Here is a 21,612-nt window from a genome sequence, read left to right as displayed (position 1 = left end):
GTTTTTAATTAGTTTATATATAATATAATTTTTCACTACTGAAGACTTCCAACTTTCTATCTAGATGTGTAGCAAAGGCATGGTGCATGGTAGATCAATATCAGTTTATGATCTCTCTAATGATGTTTATTATATTTTATATTTCAAGTTATATTTGTATTGCAAATTTGCTCATCGTCCATTTTAAGATTTCTGATTCAGTTTTAGCTGACTGAGTTCTGCATCACAAAGCTCTTTGCAAATTGTTCAATCATTTCTGCTTCTGTTGAATTTGAAATAATCAACATTCCAATTACATTTCGATGAAAACTTTAAAACTTTTAGCTCAGGGCCTACTGCATTTTGAAGCAATGCGGCCTAGAGAGCTAACTATTAATAAGGCCAAGAGGTTCTGGAAGGATGTGTGAAGCACATGAAGCCAGGTGAACTTACCAGCACTTCTCAAGGCAGCATGAGTCAGAGGATAGTTTGTGGTTGTGTAGGAGGCATTAATGCCGTGGTCTGGAAATGGGAAAATTGTTGCACTGAGCAGCAGCTGACCAAGAAAATCTTCATGCTTTCAAGAAGGGCAAGGTAGAAAAGAGTAAGATTATCATTATGGGCAATGACAATAGGAAGTTCTAACCAAGCAGTAATGGCACATAATGTATCATCACAGATATGAGAGTGCAAGAGGAAGAAAGTTTTGCGTAGTTTCTGTACAGGGAGCTTAAAATATATCTGTCAAGTCCAACAGAGCCCTGGACCTGGAAGACATTTTGCATGCAAATTATCACTAATTTATTTTGCCAGATTGGGAACAAGACAGGAATACGGTTCAGGTTTGAAAATTCTTAAGTTCTAGATGCACAGATATTGATGGAAATCATTTTTTAAACCCAATATTTGTCTGTTGACGTCTTAGCTTTTCTGTTTATACACCCTCATTATAATGCTCCATGAAGTCAAGTACAGCTGAAAAACAACAAAGATCTTTAAGGCAGATATGTAGATGACATGACAAAACCTGAATTTCCTGGCCAGAATAATTCCTTAAACTCTTTTTCTGTGAATTGATACTTTATTCGTACTTTTAAAAAAACCATCACAGATGAGTGACTTTTGTACTGATGACTTTACCGGAGCAGAAAAGAACCAAAGGATTAAGGACAGGTCTGGAAAAGGATAAAGTAAATAAATGCATCCATACCTCAAGTGGACAAAGGTAATCAAATACCGGACAAACCAGAAAAAGACAGTGCACATCATATAAAGAATAAAGGAAATTTCCCAATACTTCTTCCAATGCTTTTATAAATTAAAGTCACTCAATGTCTCCTTTTTATGTTCTAAAGACTGTAGATATATATTTTCACTGTATACCTTTCTTTGCAAAAGTTAATAGTTTAAAACAAAAGAAAGAAGGATTGCAGGAATTCCCGCTGCTACTTTGCTGCTGTTAGATACGTGTCTGGCAAATGGTGAAATGTCACTGTTGTTTATTGTGTTTTGAGTGGTCACCTGGGATGAAAAGTATAAGATGTACCTCCAAACTGCCCTGTCCAATGGACTGTCCCAGTGCACTGCTCTCTTCCATTTGAAATTTTAAAAAAATTAAAGTTTCAATATCTGCAGCTTCAAATACCTTTTCTTCCAGTCAACAAGTGCATGAATTAACATCTCTTCAATGATCAATGATTCCTGTGTGATGTCTTCAATTGCAATGCTTCTTCTCTTAACAGTGACTTCAATCTCTGCTCCTCACATTTTGTACTGAACTTGAAATCAGTCTTCAGACATACATCCCTAAGCATTGTACCTAAGAAACTACAGATCACTTTTAAACTGTTCATTAAGAATGATGGAATAAAGATACTGACTATGCTTACATAATCAGTGTATCTTAGAAAATATGTAAAGAATTTTTCTCTGAAAGTAAGTGTTTTGTCTGCTTAGTGCAGGAGGATTTGTGACTCATATAATGTGGGAACACTGAAGATAAAAAAAGGTCCCTTGAATTCAGTTCTGAAAACTGTTGAATGTATGCTCACTCTGCAAGGAGGAAAAAGAAAAAAAAAAACAGAAGCCTCAGATTCACCCAGCTGGCAAGTATCTTCCTGTGGGATAACTAAAGTGTTCTTTACCCATACATTCATGTGTAAAAGAGGCAGCACGAACTCTCAAGTTCTTCCTTTATGGCACAGGATTTCAACACTGCATCCACATGTAAGAATATCCTGTAGCTACATAACCTGTCAAGTTTCTGATATAATATCCTGAATATTATTTATTTTCTTTCAGTCTGTTTCAGTAACTGCTTCAGTCACTGGGCATAAAGAAAGCATGGATAACACTGTGCAGTCTGCAAGAGTCCTCTCTCACCTATTTCACAAATTCCATAAGAAACCTTCAGCCAAAATTCATGGCAAAAGGAACAATATATGTCTATGATTTTATTACATATTCTTATAAATCTCCAGGAATAAGTTAAGACCATATCTAGTAAAAAAAAAATAAAATTCTATCACTAGAATTATTGCATCAAAAAAATTTTATATAAGTGATGATTTATCACCAATTCTAGGGTGTTCCATCTACCAACAAGGAGGACAGTGCATCAAGAGATCTCTGTAATGAGAGTTATAGTCTCCTGTGTCTCCTAGGATCTCAGGTCCTTATGCCAGTTCAGCCATCATTTTTCTTTTTTTTCCCTCACTTTTGTCCTTGATTGAAAAAGAGCTGTGTTCACCCCACCAAGACCATGGTGGGATGAATTGCTGTTCTGTGACCAGAGACTGAGCCACAAGAAGAGTCCTAAGGAGAGTTTCTCCAGTACTATTTTGAAACCTCAGACACTAGAAATCTGTTGTATTCTCTTATTCATTCAATATATCTTTACTCCACATGAAAGAGTGCAACCACCATGGACATTCTTTTTATGAAGACACCTTTACTCTAAAGAAAAATAGAGATATTGTCAAAATGCTAAGAAAAACGTGCTAAATGATTTTCAAAAACCTGATTTCTTTCTTCTGTTTCTGTTTTTGTTTTGAAAAGAAAGTCGTGATCCCCAACCTTTTTTAACATCTTGATCTTGTAGTGTCAGGGTTTTGTTACCACTTGAGTTTCTGGATTTGGTGGCACTGCTGTCACCACTGGATGCAGCTTGAAATCTTTACTCAGACTCACGCTAAATTTACTCACTTTGCATTAGAACTTTTAAAAATTATACAAAGAACATGGGAAAGCGAAATCAGACTCATGAACTCTGTTGAATACCAGGAATGAAGCATTAGAGCAACTTGGAACAGATTGAGTGCAGAAACATTCATTGTTTTGCAAGACAGTAAAAGTTAGCCCAAGATACTTTATTCAAATTTATGTAAATGCCAGCAGATATGATTGACATGTGAAGAACATTTCACATTTAGTCTAGTTAAGAAATCTCCATCATGAGCATAATGCCATATGGCATTATTTCATTTATTTCTGCTATTTCCTTTCAATGGAAATTTTGAAAGCCAATCATATATTCTACATCTATAGTCTGCTGTCAGCTTTCATTGAAGTTTGCACTGCAGATTCCTCCATGGCATAGTTACCTGCCTAAGTTGGTGCAGGAATGTCTCTGTGTCCAACAGTAACAGGTCATTATAAATAAATCCTAACAATTTTCAATGCCTTGCTGGCATGATTTAAATTATAAACCTGGCTTCAGTTTTGATTGACACAAAAACCTTAATAATACCTACTTAACTTCACCGTGCCAATTCACAGAGCAAGCTTAAGTTTCATCTTGAATATATGAAAAAGTTACACACAAAGTTGCATGCTTTTTCAGGCACACGCTTCACAACTTTAGCTCAGCCAATCAATATTTAAACTAAAAGCATGAATTACAAAGCATTAGACACCATGCAAATCACAAGAAAAAGAAATTAGTCTATTAAATTTTTGTTGATTAACTGAAGAAGAAGAAATGGATTTTGCAGTGAGTTGTTTATTTGTCTGGGGGACTGTAGATAAATTAATGTTTTTAGAAAAGTAATGTCTATTGGGAATCAATAATCAACGTATAAGTCCAAACAAAAAAAAACACACTGTAATTGGAAAAAAAGTTTAATTACCTATAAAAGGATCATTCTTATATGTTTGCCAGATTGCTTTATTCTATGAAAAAACATACCTTAAAAAGCATTTAATATACCAGGACCCCAATTATTTTTATGTGAATCTTTTAGAACAAGATTCAATACAGTAAAATATGAGACTAACACTCAGCTTTCTCAATACTTTTACCCTGGTGCAGAAAAAAAAAAAAAAAACACTTTAAAGATGAGCATCAATGTCCTAATTTTACAGTTTGGAAGACAAGAAAAAATAGGCATCTGGTGTCAGCAGCAAGCTAAAATACTGCCTACATGGATGTGAATTTTACTGTTTATTTAGTCTCAGCAACATGTTGTCCAGGAGTTAAAATACTTGGTACTGACAAAGGTGCTGGTAAAGTAAGATAAAATCTGACTTTAACTGAACTGAAAACAGTTCTACTATGACTACTTCATAAATAAATATATTCTCTAGAGTATTTTAATAACATATGTAATGTATGTTATTACATTTAATATGTAATGTAGCATATGTAATATTATTACATATTAATATGTAATAATATGTAACAATGTTACATATTTAATAACATATATAATAACATATGTTTTAATAACATATGTAATTTGCAGTGTAGATTAAAGCTGCAGTATTTATCTTTACTGGAAATACACTCCATTTTCCTCAGATCAGATCATGCTTATACATATCTACCAGGAGCTGAACAGGATTGTTCTCAGACATCTTGATTCTTTAAATGGAAAAGGATTCATTTCTATTCAAAATCATTGCCTACCTTTGTAGTTGATTTAAATAGACATACTTGAAACACGAGGGGTTTGCTGTTGATTAAGGTTTCATTTTTAGTGTGCTAAAACCAGGAGAGAAATCCCCCATGCTGAGAATACTGAACCCTACAGAATAATTTCCAAAAAAAAACTTACCTCTGCTATTAAATCCACTTTTTGTGTGAGTTACAGGGTACTCAAATCTGTAAGGTGATTGCCTAATGGAGGTGCTGGACAGAAGAGTGGACATCCCACGTGAAGGTGACTGCCTTGTTTCTTGCATCATTTCAGATTAACTCCAGCGGAGACATCCAGGAACAAACAGTGGTATCAGTGCTGCCTTGGCCAGAAAAAAGACCACAAGGACTTCCACATCTCTACTGCACCTAACTTCCAGAATTATATAGAAAATGGACCCATTGTGTATAAGGGCTTTGCACTGCCAGAAGTCAGGTGGGGTTGAACCAAAAGAGAGATCTGTTTTGCCTGCCTTTCAAATGCTAGGAACTGAAATTTCCTTTTGATCTTTTATTTCCTAGCTGGGAAATACAATCAAATATTGAATGGCATCTCTTTTCACTCAGGAGATTGGGAAAGAGGAGTATAATTTTTCTACATTGCGGCTACCAAATCAACAAAACAATAAGACCAACTGCTTATCTTTTGAAGGCTATTCTGTCATATGTACATAATGATTCTTCTAAGTTTTCAGTTTTCAGCTGACCCATGTTGATTAGGCATGCATGGAAAATTACTAGAAAAGAGTTCTTTCTCCTCTTAGTCATAGGAGTGAAAGGGAAACCAAATGGGATGAGTGGTTAGGTAATTACAGGGTTTTTGGAAAGTACATGGACAACTACACAGAAAGTACATGGACATAGAGAGATCTTTTTCTTCCTTCTTCCCTTTTCCAATTTAAATAAAAAAATCTCTTAAAGAAAAAGTTGCAATACCAGATGCTCCCTGAATTGGCATAAATTTCTGTCTTGCATATATCTGAAATTTTAAAAAAATGAGATATTTGATGACCTGAGTAGTTTCAATTACGTTTTTCAAAACTCCATCTGGATTAGTTAGAATGGAGAAAATGTTGGTTATAATGGAGACCATCATCTTCCAAAGTGCTCTTGATGAAGGGCATTATTTTCAAAATAAGTTCTTCCATTGTATTTGTCTTTGATATGTATGCCATAGATTGGACTCAAGACAGCTGTATTTTCTCTAAGAGTTACATTAAGTTTCATCCAGGATGTCTGGATTATCACAGCTTTTTTTTTTTATATATACATGCACTGCATTTTCACTTTCTCAGTAAGCTTCGCAGATGAATCTGCAAACTATGCTTCCATGTTGGCTAAAGCACACACAGAAACTCAGTTTCAGTATTAACATAACTGAAAATTAGATTCATACAGAAACCCAGAAAAATTTTGGTACCACTACAAGCAAAACACTGCAAAAAAAATTTGCTGAAAAAACCCCCAAAACCTACAAATTATTATTACTTTTAATTTGTGAATGTCACTGAACTGTTAAAATTTGTCCACGCTCCACGAGTGAATTTTGATTATATCTGCTGTGATATGATATTAAAAAAAAGATGCAAACTAGGAATAAGAAAGCAACCTTATTTCCACAAAGCTGCAGGCCAATAGTAAAAAGAACTGTGTAGTCCCTTTCAAAGAATGTGGAATCAGTGACTGCAGTGTGACATGATTTTATTCAATCTCTGCACATCTAGTGCCCCCCTGACAGGATATTTTCATTTTTGGAATATGAAAAACACCATGTGCTTCTTACTTTCACATTCTGAGAAACATCCAGTTAGAAGCCTCAGTGCAGTTGCATCAGAAATTGTCTAAATTCCCACCAAAATCAATCTCAGAATAAAGTTTTCATTGCCAATGAATCTATTGCAATATGCACGGATACTGTAATAACTGATGAAGCAGGGATCTTCAGGGTTTATCACCAGAAGAAAACACAAATTTTCCAGGCTATGTATCCAAAATGAACTGGGATTTTTTTTCAGACACCACAGTTCAACATTTATCTATTCTTCAGGGATTAAAATAATCTAAAGAGAAGATAAGACAGTTCCTATAGGTCATAAATTGGTGACTAGTTATAAAAAGTTAGGTCTAGTTATAAAAATCTTAGGTCGGAGGATTTATTTGTGATAATATGTCATGAGGTATTATTTTGGGATCAAAATTATGCAGCTTGAAAATTCGTGTTCAAAGGTGTAAGAATCCTGAGTATTCATGACTCATGTTGAAATTTGTCAAAACAAGCCTCACTCTTACATTTTTAATGGATTTTTCCTGGGACAACTGCAAGTATTTTTGCACTTTGGCAAACCACATTTTTATGGAGCTGCTTGAAATTGGAACAATATGACTAATTTGAAGTCAAAAGTAACCTTGAATCGTCCCATTAAAATTCTCCAATGAATAAATAAGTGCAATTTGAACAAAAGCTGACAACAGAAGTTAATATTTCAGGTGAATAATAGCCTGCACATAGCTAGAGAAGGACTCATCATCACAGCTGCTCAAAGCACCTTCCACAACAACCTGACTGGAAATCAAAATGTGCATATATTTATCTGTACAAAACTGGGCATCTTTTATGATGGTACAACATACAGTTCTTTTCCAACCTAAATGATTCTACAATTTTCAATTTTTCCAATTACTCCATTTTGCAACTGTAATTCCACATTGTTGTAGTTACACTTATTTCTACTTGACCTCACCAACAAACAGAATCCACCAAATGATGACTGAGGAAATTCTACTCTATACAACTTCTTAACTCAAAAAGCGGTACTACCTGAATTTACTTTTAGAAACAAATAAAAGGGAATATAGTTATATAAATATATGATTAGTAATGTATCTTTTTGTCAAAATTTAGAAAATACTTATAAAGGTTACTGTTCTCAATCTCTTAAGCTGACATGATTCTTGTCTTCTTGTTAACTGCAACAATTTTCACAGAAATTTCAAGTATTTTTAAAATTTTCTTCTTACAGATAGTGACTCTGTGGGGAAGAAGAAATCTAAATTTCAGTGTGACATGTCAATAAACCTTGACTTTTTTTTTTCTTTTTTCTTTTCTTGTGATTTTATTTGCTTTTGCAAGTGATTTTCTATTTTTCCCTGTGTGGGAAATAATGTTCACTGTTGTAGTAAGTGAAATTGTGGCAGAGACTGTAGTCCCCTAAACAGGATTGGGATTCTGTTTCATGAGGAAGTGGTATACTTTGAATTCATAGAATCATAGAATCACAGAATCATGCAAAGCTTTGGGCTGGAAGGGACCTTAAAGACCATCTGGTTCTGACCCACTTGCCATGGCCAGGGGCACCTTCCACTAGACCAGGTTGCTCAGCGCCTCATCCAACCTGTCTTTGAACATTTACAGGGATGGGACTTCCACAACTTTTCAGGGAAAACTAATCCTGTGCCTCACCACACTCACAGATTCACCAGATATGTTACAAATAAAAAAAACTTCTTAAATACAGAAAAATATGTTATGCAAAATATTTTGTTAAACTCCTGAGCTTAGTTTTCCAAATTATTTTTAACACAACCACCTCCTCATTAAAATTGTTACAGACTTTGTTTCTTCATTTGTATATTGTTTTTATTGCAGTAACTTCAATATTTTGGGAATTTCCTCAAGTACTGGAACTTCACAGCAGTGCAGGCTTTGAGGATTAATAAAGTCTTATAATAGGACACAATTTTTTAAAGCAGTTTCCTATTTCCTAAGAGTAATACTTACTTAACATTTTAATTGAGCAATTGAAATTGTCATGGGCAATCCAAAATCTGGATTCACAAGGTACACCTAGATAGTCAGTAGTAGTCCCTTTGATGCTCAGTATAAAAATCTAAATGGATGAGAATAGAACTGGAGACTGAGCCTCATTTTATTTGCATGACAAAGTTATCTTTTCAAACAGATCAAAAGATTAACTTACATTTAGCTTGTCTCAGGAAACACAGAAGCATTACTGATAAGAAAAGCAGGAAATGGGAAGCTTCAGATACTATACTGCAGATTTTGTATTTGAAAGGATTTATGAGTCAAATTGGTCAGATTCCTGGATGCTCTGTGGCATTACAGCCTTTAAATCTGCTACATTGGAACTATATGGATCCCACATTTAAATCTTCAGCCTTCTGGCTAGCAGTTCTCACATTGCAGTTGCAGAAGAGGCAAAAAAAAGAAAGTACATCTCTAACATGAAATATTATTCTTTATGCAATAATACATGTGCACATAGTAGTTTACAGATGAGTGGTGTTCCACAAAATCTAAAGTGGAATGAAAAATATAAGCATATGTTAATTTCTTTACTATTATTATTACAAATGAATTTTTTCCACACATCTGTTTCCTCAAACCGAAGCTAAGATATATTCAGGATATCTCCAAAATGAAGACATATTCCCTTAAATGAAAATTATTCTTCACTTATCTGTCTATATAGAAAATTGCAATTTTATTGCTCTGAATTTCTTGTTCATTTCTCTCCATCTGGCATTGAAAGGAAAACAGAAGTTAAGAAATAAATTTCTAACTCCTTGTGATGACTAAGTATTGATGATATGTTTATGTCTAAGGACATTTATTTGCTCTACAACAGACAAAATTACTGAAAATGTCAAGAATTCTTGGGCAGCTGGCCCCAAGGACAGGATCCCTCATTGTACCTGATAAAAAAAATACCCTGTAGGCAGGGCATTGCAGGGTCTCCCCGCTAAAGGCTGCAATTGAAGTCCCCTCTGGACACCAGGACAAGTCTCCTGGAGAGACAAGGGCAACACATCTGCAAGACACAAACCAGAATGCTGTGAACACTGTCAGAGTTGATTCCACTCTTACAGTTTGGAAGTAGACACGTAAAACATCATATTTTTACAGAGGGTGTGCCTATGATAATGAATATCTACCATTTCCACACTACCCACCTTGGCAGTGGGCACTCCAGAGCAGGTAATGTAAGGAAAAACCCAATGTGCAGCCTCTCACAGCCTCTCTTCATTCCTCCCTTCCCTCTATCCCTCTTTTCTCCCTACGCCACCCAAACTGAAAGGCTGGGAAATCCGTGTCACTCTGACCATTTGTGGATACAAGACTCACAGCAGCAGCAGCAGCACATCTCACAGACACCCCATCACCTGAGCACTTCTTTGGTCTCTGCCTCTCCATTTCTCTGCCCATCCTTCCCCACAGCCTGGCTCTTCTCTCCCAGTTATCCCATTTCCTCTCCATGCTTTGAACTCCCAAGAAGAGGAAGGGAATGCTCTCAAACAAGCCACATTTAACTAAAGTAATTGGCTAAATGCCAATTATCGTTTGACAACAAAAGCAGCGCAGTGGAATTTTCCAGCTAAATGTAAAACTGATGTGGTTTAAAGAAAAAAAGAGGAAAAGCAAAAAAGATTGTGCAGCAAACAATGCAGATCTACAGCTTGGATTTTAATCATGATTTGAACATACCTCTTCAGAGACCCTGGGTGAGTCATTTCATTTCCTGGTGCATTAATTTCCCAAATTCCAATCCATAGATAATATGTAATGAATGTTGCTGTTTCAAAGCATGTCACAATAATCTCTGTAATGAGGTTTTTAATAGAAATTGCTATAAAACTGTGAAGAATAAGACACACATATAAGGCCAGCAAATATGTTAATACCCTTTTTAATGATTCATTAGTATTTAAGATTTACCAGATAGGCCTGTAGCAATAATGCAGAAAGAGTGGAGAATATTCTTGCAGAAGAATGTTACCACCAGAAAGAAAGGCCTTGAGTGCAGTGAAGTAGGAGACACCCAGAAGGGGAACAAACCACCCCAGCTACCATTTCCTTACCAGCAAAAATGACCAGCTGGAAAATGGCCAGGACAAAAAGGCTCTTTAGTTGCACTGACTTTTCAGTGAAGGCAATGAAGCGAGTGGGCTGGGAGGAGGGAGGATTTAGCAATTTCACACCTGCTGTGACCACCCCTGGAGTTTAGCTCTGACCCTGCAGAAGCCAGGTTAACTAACCCAGAGCAAAAATTCAGTGACAAGGGATGTTCCTTTTTCTCTGTGGAGGAGAGTTCACAGTCAAGAAAAATATTTTTCCATGCAGCATTCTCTGTTCCTTTAAGTGGGATGGCTGAGTGGTGCAGATGGATAAAGGCACAATAATTCAATTTGCTTTTTTTCTATTCTGCATCTAATTTAATTGAACAATCAAACACCCCAAACAGGATTAATCTATAGGCATGCCATATTCAGTAAGATAAGGGATAGGATTCTTCAGTATGTATTCTTTCATCTCAAAGGAGAAGTTAAATGGACAAAAAACATTCCTACAAAGAGAAATAAAATATTTGTAAATTAAATATGGTCACATTTTGGGGATATCTTGATAAAGATGATTCAGAGAGGGAAAAAATTGAATCTTAAAGACTTTTCCAAATGTAGAAAAGTAAAGAAAATAGAATCTACCTGCTTAACTTCTCAATAATATTTTTATTCCTAAACATACTGGCCTGCAAGAGGTAATGTTATATAAATCATAGTTTTATGATAATACACTTCAACCAAAAAAAAAAAAACAAACCCACATTTGCAAGAAGATATGAATTCAGGAATCTTAAATAAATGTCGATACTTCTGCATTTTTGGAACTGGAAAATAACTTATATTTTTGGCTATTCATCCTAACATAACACTGAATACCTCAATGTGTCAGTGTTGTGGTTTAGGAATGTATTCTCCCATTTAGTGTTCAGGAATGCATTCTTCAATTTAGTGTTCTCATCCGCCCCTCCCCTGCATTGGGCTGGAGAGGAGAATTGGAGGCACAAGAGCTGAAGATCACGGGTTGAGGTAAGAACAGTTTACTGGAACCAGCAATGAGATAAGAAAACAAACAGTAGCAGTAACAATATTAATAGCAGAAGTGTACAAGAGAGGCAAGCAATTCAGCTGCAAATGCTCACCAGTGCAACTCCCCTAGGTCTGAGGTAGCCCTCAGACAAGAGCAGCCCCTTTGTGCCATCCCTAGTTCCTGTCACAGCAGGTAGCCCACAGTCCCAGGTGTCCCCAGACATCTATCCAGAGGCTGTGGCTTGCTGGGTGGAGACACCCTCAGTCCCTCAGAGCACTGCGAGTGCTGCTGTGGAAGAACTGCCTCCATCTCCAGACCCAATGCACCTGGAGATGGCTGAACATGCCAGCTATGGGAAGTGAGGAATGGACTCCTTGATTTCCTTTGCTCACATACACATCTGTTGCTTTTCCTATTGAACTCTCTCAACTCAATCCATGAGTTTTCCAGCTTTTCTAGCCTTCCAATTCTCTCCCTGATCCCACTGGCTGGGGAGTGAGCAAGGGCTTGTGTGGGGATGAGCTCCGGGATGGGGTTCAGCTATGGCACTGTGATGTCAAGGTTGGAGAGCTCTAAGAGAAGAGCATTTTCCCAGCTTTTCCAGGGAGATTATACGTGTGTAATGGGTGTCATCTGAACCTGTAAAAGATACATTTAGTGACAGATGGCTAGTGGTGAGATGTACCAATGGTATAAACGTCTGATTTGAGCAGAGGAAGAAGCACCACTGCTGAGCAAGTTATGAACACTATGAATCACTACTGCTACCAATTCTCGAGTGAAAGGTGTGTTGGTAGGAGATAAGGAAGTTCATGGAACTTTCAAATTCAATGTGTAAGTAACATTCCTTTGATGTGTTCATGGCTGGAGTGTCTGCCTGTGAGGAGCTGTTGAACTTGAGGGAAGTTCATGTGTCTGAGTGTGAAGGGGAAACCCTTAAAGCAGCCATTCAGATTGTTCCTCTGCATTTATATAAAACAAAAGTGAAAAATAGGATGGAAAAGTGAAGATACTTGTGAAGACAATTAACAAAGCCAAGTTGATCTACTTAGAAAAGGGAGAGAAAACCCCAACAAATCAACCAACTAAAATATGCTCCTAATTTATTTTGTTTATATTTTTATTTACATGATTGCTTAATGTTAAAAATTATCACAACATATTTTCTTCAGTCTAAGCCTTTTCTCTTCAATGATCTTGGCTGTAAATGTTTGCTACTGATTAGTTCAATAAGGTATCAGAAATTTCCTTAGAAAGATTTTATGAACTTCTCTATTTTTGTACTAGGAAGATAGTACTGGATTTTTATTCAAAATCTGTTGAAAAGTAGTCTAAGAATTTCTATCCAGTAATAACATGAAAGAAAACATTTGAAAACATGAAAAAACCTAATTCACAAAAGAAAGTAAAGTACATTTGGGTCTCAAAGTATTTAATATACTAATTCTGCATAGTTGACTATGTTTATTTCTTCCACTTGAATTTTTGTATTCCTGCTGAAATCTCTCATTTTATTAGTTTGCAAAAGGTGATGTTTTTTGCAGAGACATGAATGTTTAATTTTAATGAAAGAAAAATCAAAGCAGAAAGGCTTCAAGGTTCTCACAAAAATCTGGTTTTGGTACAGGAAATGGAACTTTCTGTTTCAGAGTACAGTCATCCTTGTACACCTATTATTTTTCCTGGATTATTCTTTTCCTAGTTCAACTCTTCTTTCTATGTCCATCATGCTGCTAAAAAGCCCTGTTAAAGGTCTGTTTAAGGAAATGAACGTTGCTGGATCTTTTTCTCTTTCTGGCAGAGGCTTACAGAGCTGTTTCCTAAACAATGCCCTCAAACACAGCCTGAATGTGAAAACTTCCTGCCGAGGCAGTTCACTTAAGGTTGAGGCTATCCTTAATTATAGGATGTTGTCAGCTCAGAAATTTCTCCAAGAAAGACCTCTAACTTTTATAAGGCAAAGAAGTTTATGAGTTTTTAAATGGCCTTCAAAATTGAGGCAGAAAGTTAAAGAGGGCAAAAAATGCATCTTTCCTATATGGCATCCTTAACTATTTTTTGTTGATGCATCCAGGACCTGAAAAGTTACCTTTCTAGCAAAGTTATCTCATGCATCTTCTTTTTCTTAAGCCCTTTTTGTGGACCTTTATTGGGAAAAAGCTTGGTAAAACAGCAAAGTGACAATTAATCATTTTCTGATAGTGCCCATCTCCCTACAAGATCAACTCAAGCAGACAATGCTATCTAAAATCTCCCCTCTACACACACAAACACACACACAAAGAGAAAATGAAAGGCAAATAAGACCACCCCAAACACCAAATGCCAAACACAAATATCCTGGTTTCCAGACAAATGCCCTGGCAGAATGCATGGCCACTTCTTTCTTTTCCACTTTTTCATCTTAGACTGGCTTTAAATGTTGGAAGAAGTACAAAGCCAACCACTCAAGCTGCTCCTTGAAAAAGGCATTCTTCAGAACAAACAAGTGAACTCTCCTCCTAAAACTGTCCTGCTTAGAGATATTCAAAACAGAAAACAAAAAAAAAACATTTGCTAGGAAACTTTTGAATGAATCATGAACTAAATGCTGCCCCGTCTAAACCGTGGAAAGGGTTTAAGAACGACACAGAAAGTATGTAAAAACAACTATATCCTACTAAATCTTTATGTATGCAATTAAATGAAAAAAAACAACAACAAAATCCAAAGAAGAAATCAAAATTGTGTTGTATCATCATTAATTAAACTGGATATTTTTGGCTTTAGTTTGGGCTTTTTCTTTATCTTTCCACCCCCAAAACACTGCTAAATAACAATCCTCAAGTAATATTCCCTTTCCTACTAAAACCTAGAACAGATATTTCGTATGCATGTTGTTGCTTTGCAGAACTTCATTTGTTTAGACAAAGCCAAATAAAACAGTAGAGCTTTTACAAGAAAGGTATCACAGTCAATTGTGAATAAATGGAGCCAAGGAATATCTGCTGCAATCATTTGTTTTAGTAGAAGTAGCATAATTTCGCCATAAACTCCTGCCTTATCCACTGCAACACATTACATCTGTTCTATGCTAATGTAGTTCCAAAGAAATCAATGATATTTATACTGACATAAAGATGTGGTGAGTCATATGCTCAATTAGTGTCTTCAGTTTGAGAAGGAATATCAGAGATTTTTTTTGATTTTCCAAAATATAGCCTGTAATTTTGTTCACCAATTTCTAAGAAGGTGAAAGTTTAATTACATCTATAGGGCTTCAGAGCACTCCTTGAAAAATCATCACAAGTTATTTTAGGCAGATTTAACTTTTAAATTGAATTATTGTGACTGCATAGATCTTTTGTTTCACTGGTATGTTCATAACAAGAGGCACTGATCTGCGACAGATTTTTTTGAAATTACATCTACGATCCATAGGAATCATACAATGCCTGTGAAGTGGCATCTCTGCTCAAAAAAATGCTTATCAACTATCCCAACATAACTATCCTAACATATTGATGCTGCCATCAGTCAAATGTATTATGCTCTTGTTTTGATGGTTGCATTGAACTCCCCTTAGTTGAAATTTTGTGTGAAACTCCTGTCAGTTTAAATACAACACACAGGACTTCTAGAGACTAAACAAAGCAAGGAGAGGCTGAGAGAGCTGTGTGTGTTTATCCTGGAGAAAAGGAGGCTCAGGGGAGCCCTTATCACTCGCTACAGCTGCCTGGAGGGAGGGTGCAGCCAGGTGGGGGTCGTCCCCTTCTCCCAAGTAACAAGTGACAGGATGAGAGGACATGGCCTCAAACTGCAGCAGGGGAGGTTCAGGTTGGATATTAGGAAGAATTTCTTCATGGAAAAGCTTATTAAGCATTGGAACAAACGGCCCAGGGAAGTGGTGGAGTCACCATCTCAGGAAGTGTTCAGGAACTAGCTGGACATGGCACTTACATGCCACGGTCTAATCGACAGCGTGGTGATGGGTCAGAGGCTGGGCTTGATGATTTGGAGGTATTCTCCAGCCTAAATGATTCCGTGATTTTGAATCACTCAAAGTGGAAAAACTGTAGATATTTCTTTTTGTACAATTTCATCTTTCTATTTTTAGTGGATATTGTGGGGTTTTTTATTAAAGTGAAAGAGATTTATTTTAAAAGGTAGTGATCTGAATTTATGATGTGTGAGTGTTCAAAGGCTTACCAGAATAATGTGATGCATTAGACAGACAGGAATTTCAACAGATAATCTGAGGTAAACCTTGCTAGGATAGTTTTAAAGAGCTGGTTGTCTGCATTTAGTTTGATCAGAAATAACCAGAGACCTTGACTTAGCAGGCAGTTAATTCCTAAATATCTTATGGGAGAGGGCTCTTCATGCACGTTAGGCTGTTAATCACACATATCCAGGTATTTGGTTTATTCAAATTAACATCCCAGATCCAGAGGACCAAGATCAAAATTGCATTTTTCAGCTTACTTGCATCAGCATTTGTATCCATTGCAAACCATATTCCTTTTGTAATGGGAAACTTAACTATACAGAATTACTATTTTGTTTTGTTATTTTTCAAAACATAAAATGAAAGATACACTGTATTTTTATAGCTGAATTTTGTTCCTGGATTTCTGGGGTTGAATGTTTTGTGTACTGTTTTGTTTGTTTCTGTTGTAGAGAACAGTAAATGATATTTCCTGGACATTATTTCTCAGTCTCCATGGACCTTTTTTTACACAACTGAATCAACTGCATTTTTTACCAAGTCTGAGATGAATGCATATATGTCCCCCTTTCAGTGAAGCAGAAATTCTACTGCTTCAAATGTATACATATAAAATAATATATAGAAAATGGCTGCTGAATGAATTCAGCAAATGGTGAATAAGTACTTCTGAGAACACAGACACAATTTTCTGGCATTCTGATATTAGTCTTTCTTTGTACAGGAAGAGTAGCACTAAAAGCATCTTAAATAGCTCAGTTTGCTTTTCTGAAAAGATTTTGACAGTATTAATTACTTCTGCTAACAGAAATTTCTGACACTTACATGACCTTCTACTGCATTTGAAAAAAGGTTGTCATGGTTGGTGTACTGACATATGCAAGGAAAATATCAGGAATCAAAATTAAATGAAACTAAAAAAAATCTTACCCTTAACATTACCAAGAATTTCCAATGACTTCACCAAAACATAGATTATACTTCTTCTGGTGGGGGAGGGGGGATTTCTGTATGAAGAAATGAACTTCTTTGGAATGCAGCAATAACATGCACTGATGACAAGACAGAACCAGCCATGAGGAGCCAGCCTGTCTCACTGTTTCATTCACGTATAAGAAGCTGAACACACACATGGAAGCCACCTCTTTGTGGTACATTTGTAAGAATGGCATTATTAATAATGTTACACTGATATTTAAAAAAAAAAAAAAAACACCATAAGAGCTTACAAAAGTTTCTAGAACAGTGGCAGTGGAATATCTCTTAGGTTGTTGCTAAACACCAAAAAAACAGAATTAAAAACAATTAAATAATTGAAATTCAAACAAGCTATGATAGCACAGGGAACTGCTGTTTTCACAGGTGTTTATAGCTATGGCCCTTTGAACTGATTTTCTACAGTACCAGGCTATTTTACCCGTTTTAATCTTTCTTTTTCTCTCTTTTTCTCCCTTACCACTTCTTTTCTGTTTCTTTAGATGTTCAGTTTTAGTTAGATTTCAAACACTTAGTTTAGCACTTACTACCTACCACTCCTTCCAAGTGGCCATTTTGTCTCTAACTGAAAAGAAAGTTATTCCAGCACGTTGGAGAGAAAGCACGGAACATTTTGGATAATCATATGAAAAAGTGCGTAGGCTGTTAAGGATCTTTCTTCTAATACATTATGGCAAATACACTCTCAGCACAGGATAAGGAGATTTGTTACCATTAAAAGGTATTTCAGTCCAGAGAGAGAATAAAATAATCCATCCCAAAGAGCTGTGTTCTGCGTGATTACATTTTGACCTCAATTCCTGCTATATTCCGTAGTGACTTTGTCCATACAATAATGTTTCCCCTGCTGGGGCCTAGTCGAACACTGCATAAAGTTAGATTTTTTTATTGATTTTTATGGTCATTCGCTTCTTAAAATCAGTTGTTGTTACTTCCAAAAAAATAAAAAATTCCATGCTCACTGTTTGTCATACTATATTTTGAAAAGCATATTGGAGAAATCTCACAATGTTAAACTGCATGTTTAACCACATAGAGACTCAGTAGAAGAATACAAATCCTTATAATCCAGTGCTGTGCTACATTTTTTTTATCATTTTATTTTTACAGTATGCAAATTTCTGTTGCTAAGAAAGCTTTAAAAACAGAATTTAAGGTGTTCTTGTGACACCTCAATCATATTGCCCCATAAAACTGTGTAAAAATGTTTTATTCAAAATAGAGAGGGAAGACTGCTGTTATTATATGAGAAATGTAATAAATAGAAACAATACAATGGCAAATTACTGTCAACAAACACCCAAAGTGAGAAGAGAGAATTTTTCTCCTATAAATCTCCTGAGACAGAGAGACAGCCACAGGCTGCACAGAACCCCAAAAGCTCCCCACAGGCTGTGCCAGCTGCGGGCAAAACCTCCTGCTGTACGGCTCCACTCCTTCTCTTTTATTAATAAGCATTTTTTTCAGGGATTCTTTGCCAACCTTTAATTATTGCAGAATAATTTTGGACAATGCAAGATTTTTCACTCCAGAGTAGCAGTTATTAGGTCAGATACCAGCATGCAGGTGAATTTAATATTCCTTTTTTAAACTTATTTTTAATGCTGGAAATGGTACATCTTGCAGGCATGAAGCAGCAACACCAGAGGTTCTAAGGAGCAGTCTCCTGAGCTGTGGACTAATGAGGAGCTATGTCTTAATTTACACAAACAGATGAAAAATCTCACCAAAACTTTCAGAAAAAAAGAGAATTCCAGTAACACTGCTGCTACCAGCAAGAGCAGGGCTTGTGTTAGCCTTTGAAACTTCACAGTTATTTGCCATTTATGAAAAACTTTGCAGAGCATTTAATCATATAGGCACTAAAGCCTGTTAGTAGATGTACAGGACTCACAGAATCATGAAATTGCTAGGGTTGGAAGAGACCTCTGAAGATCATGCAGTGCAACCCCCATTCACCAAATTCCAGATTCAGGAAGGCTCTGAAGTTTAGATAAAGTAGTTTTAATTGGAAGCAACTAAAAGTTTTTATTCAGGTACTGTTGCTCAACTGTGAAAGACATCTTTCTGGAAAAATATCCTAATGGGCAAGAAAAACTCTGGCTGAGAAGGAGTGAGTCACTCTCCAGCTGCCACAGCAATGCGAGAAAGTCCTTCTGCAAATCCTCAGTTACAGAGTCCTAGAATGGGAAGCAAGAAGAAAGGCAATTTTCCTTATCCTGATTTGGTGAAATCCACCTCAGAAGAGTAATCACTTTGAGCTTGCCCACAAGACTAAGCTTTTATTTATGTGATGAGCACTACTATGCTGACACTTGCACATTGATTGGTGTTGCCCCAGTTGAGAGTCAACTCACCTAGACGTCAAGGTGACAATGACAGATGACAATGTATTCTCTCAAAGGAGTTATTTTTGGGTTCATTTGTTTGTTTTGTTGGGGTTTTTTGTTCAGATAACTAACTGGTGTCTGAAGTCAGTGGCAGCCTGTGATGCAGCATAACACAGAAAATAAACTGAGGAATTATTACCTTGTTGTTAAACTCAGTTAGCAGACATATCTAGATTGGCCAGAAAGCTCCCGATAACATGCATTTTATTACCCCCTGGATCTAAAACACAGACACAGGTAAGCCTGTAACTCCCAGTATGTTTAAGACAGAGGCCACAGGCTGAGGACATCCTCCCCATCTCCTGTTCTGCTCCATTTCTCTGAAGCTCTGAACTGCCACTTAGGGTTAGTGAAGGATATTTTGGTGAGGGAGAGTGCTTGGGTTTAAACACATTCACCCTGTTGCTGCTGACCTCATTTGTATTTGAACTCCAGGTCAGTATTCTGAAGATATTCTCAATTAGAAAGCATTACTAAAACTGAGTTTTTAAAGAAAGATCTGCAACAACAGTGGAAATTTGCAAGTCACATATGTGCACTAAATCACATATTGCCTACTGTATGTGAAGCACTGGGAATTGCCATCCTGTGCTCTGCCTAGCAGACTTACATGTACATAGTAAATGCTAAGGACTGGGATCTAACAACATACAAATTTATTTATAGGCCTGTTGGCAAGCAATCAAGAAGCTGGAATGATGACAACATCCAGACTGACCATTCAAAGCAGGTCTATGTGTTTTGTTTATGAGGAATGAGGACATTTGTGAGCCTAAGCCTATAGGTCGGCTGTAAATTCAACACAGACTGAGACTCCATTTTGGATGCACGAAAGTGGGTGCTGTAAGAATTCTTCTCTTCCAGTGAAAATGCAACCAGTTTTTCAAATTTTTAAATTTTTTTTTTAAAGACTGTGGTGGCTGATTGGAGGAGGAGTGGAGGGAAACATACCCTGAATACCAAACTTAATTATAAAATCCCTACTACCTAATGTTCAGCACCTAAAATACCAGCTATAAAAATAAAGATGTGCCCAAGAATAGCTGGAATGGAGGCCAGAGGGCACACACTGACCCTCAATCGCGGGGCCAAACCCTCATGGGTTACAACACAGGGAGACTAATCAGATCTTAGGAAGCTCAGAGACCACACAGAAGTCCTGAATAAATTAAGTAATCACAAAAAGATGATGATGATGAGGTGATAAATGTAGAGTGCACATCTTCCACAGGGCAGCCCAGGAGCCAAAAGAGGAGCCTACAAGGACTGCAGGGTTGTGAAATTGTATTTACCACAACTCCTTCTCTATCCTAAAGCAATGGCAGCACGCCTGCTGTCTCAGCAGTGGAGCTGTAAGTGATTACTTTAGGAGCCACCTTGGAGAGTTGAACCAGAAGAAAACTCAAGTGAAATGTGGAGTAGCCTCAGAATCCCCAGCGGACAGCAACCCTTGTGTGGCTGCTAACCATTTTTTTTTCTCCCCTGGAAGACATTAAAACATTTCTCTGAAGGAAAAGCAGATTTTAGAAGCTGTCACAGAGCTTCTACTTTACTGTGAAGGGAAAGCCTTAAAAAAAGCTGGGCTGAAGTCTCAAGTACAGAAAACTCCCCTCCCCAATCTGGCCAGTACTGCTGCCACAAGCCCATAATTGCTGTAATTTGCAAGTTTGGTATGGAGGGGAATCAATGAAAAACATCATCCAGGGATGCACAGTTGCTGAGTGAGGAGAATCCATAAGTCCAAATTGCTGGAAGAGCAAAAAATAGTCCCTTTCTCATAAATGAAGTATTTTTCCTGAGGATTTTCAAGTAGGCTTGAGAACCTATTACTGAAAGGTTTGAAAACTTCATCAGTAAGTCATGACTAAATGCCTCTATTTGCATGAACACACACAATCAAAACAAAATTATTTAAGCTTAATCTACAATATTATACCTCTTAAGTGAAAATTATTTCTGTGGAAGTTTCGAACATGCACTAGATGACACATCCATCTTAAAAAAGAATCTGAAAGCCTTATTATTAGTGGATTTTATGCGCTTACCTCTTTTGAATTTAATAACTTCTTTCTTGATTACAAGCTTATCATAAAAGATAAAGCAACCAAGTAAGAGCATGATATATCTGCAGTTAGCACAAATGGTAATTGAATTCTCTTGGATAAGGATTTTCAAGAGACTCCTAGCTTGCATAGCTGTGCCTTTTATTAGGGAAACTAGATGAAAGTTGAATATTGCC

At 36.6% G+C, this 21,612-nt stretch overlaps 1 protein-coding gene across 1 annotated transcript in view; it reads right to left on the bottom strand.

Moving 5' to 3' along the window:
- Positions 1–16,266, bottom strand: part of CD226 (CD226 molecule) — a 35,745-nt gene extending 19,479 nt beyond the window's left edge. Inside the window, 4 exon segments of the mRNA XM_058804729.1 lie at positions 5,908–5,975; positions 5,977–6,019; positions 6,021–6,249; positions 16,245–16,266. Of these exon segments, the coding sequence (XP_058660712.1) occupies positions 5,908–5,975; positions 5,977–6,019; positions 6,021–6,249; positions 16,245–16,266 (362 nt within the window).
- Between the last annotated feature and the right edge of the window lie 5,346 nt (positions 16,267–21,612).

Source organism: Ammospiza caudacuta, chromosome 1, assembly GCF_027887145.1.
Source record: "Ammospiza caudacuta isolate bAmmCau1 chromosome 1, bAmmCau1.pri, whole genome shotgun sequence".
NCBI classification, from domain to species: Eukaryota; Metazoa; Chordata; class Aves; order Passeriformes; family Passerellidae; genus Ammospiza; species Ammospiza caudacuta.
The sequence above is the reverse complement of the archived record's forward strand: the minus strand, read 5'-3'. Positions and strand labels throughout refer to the sequence as shown.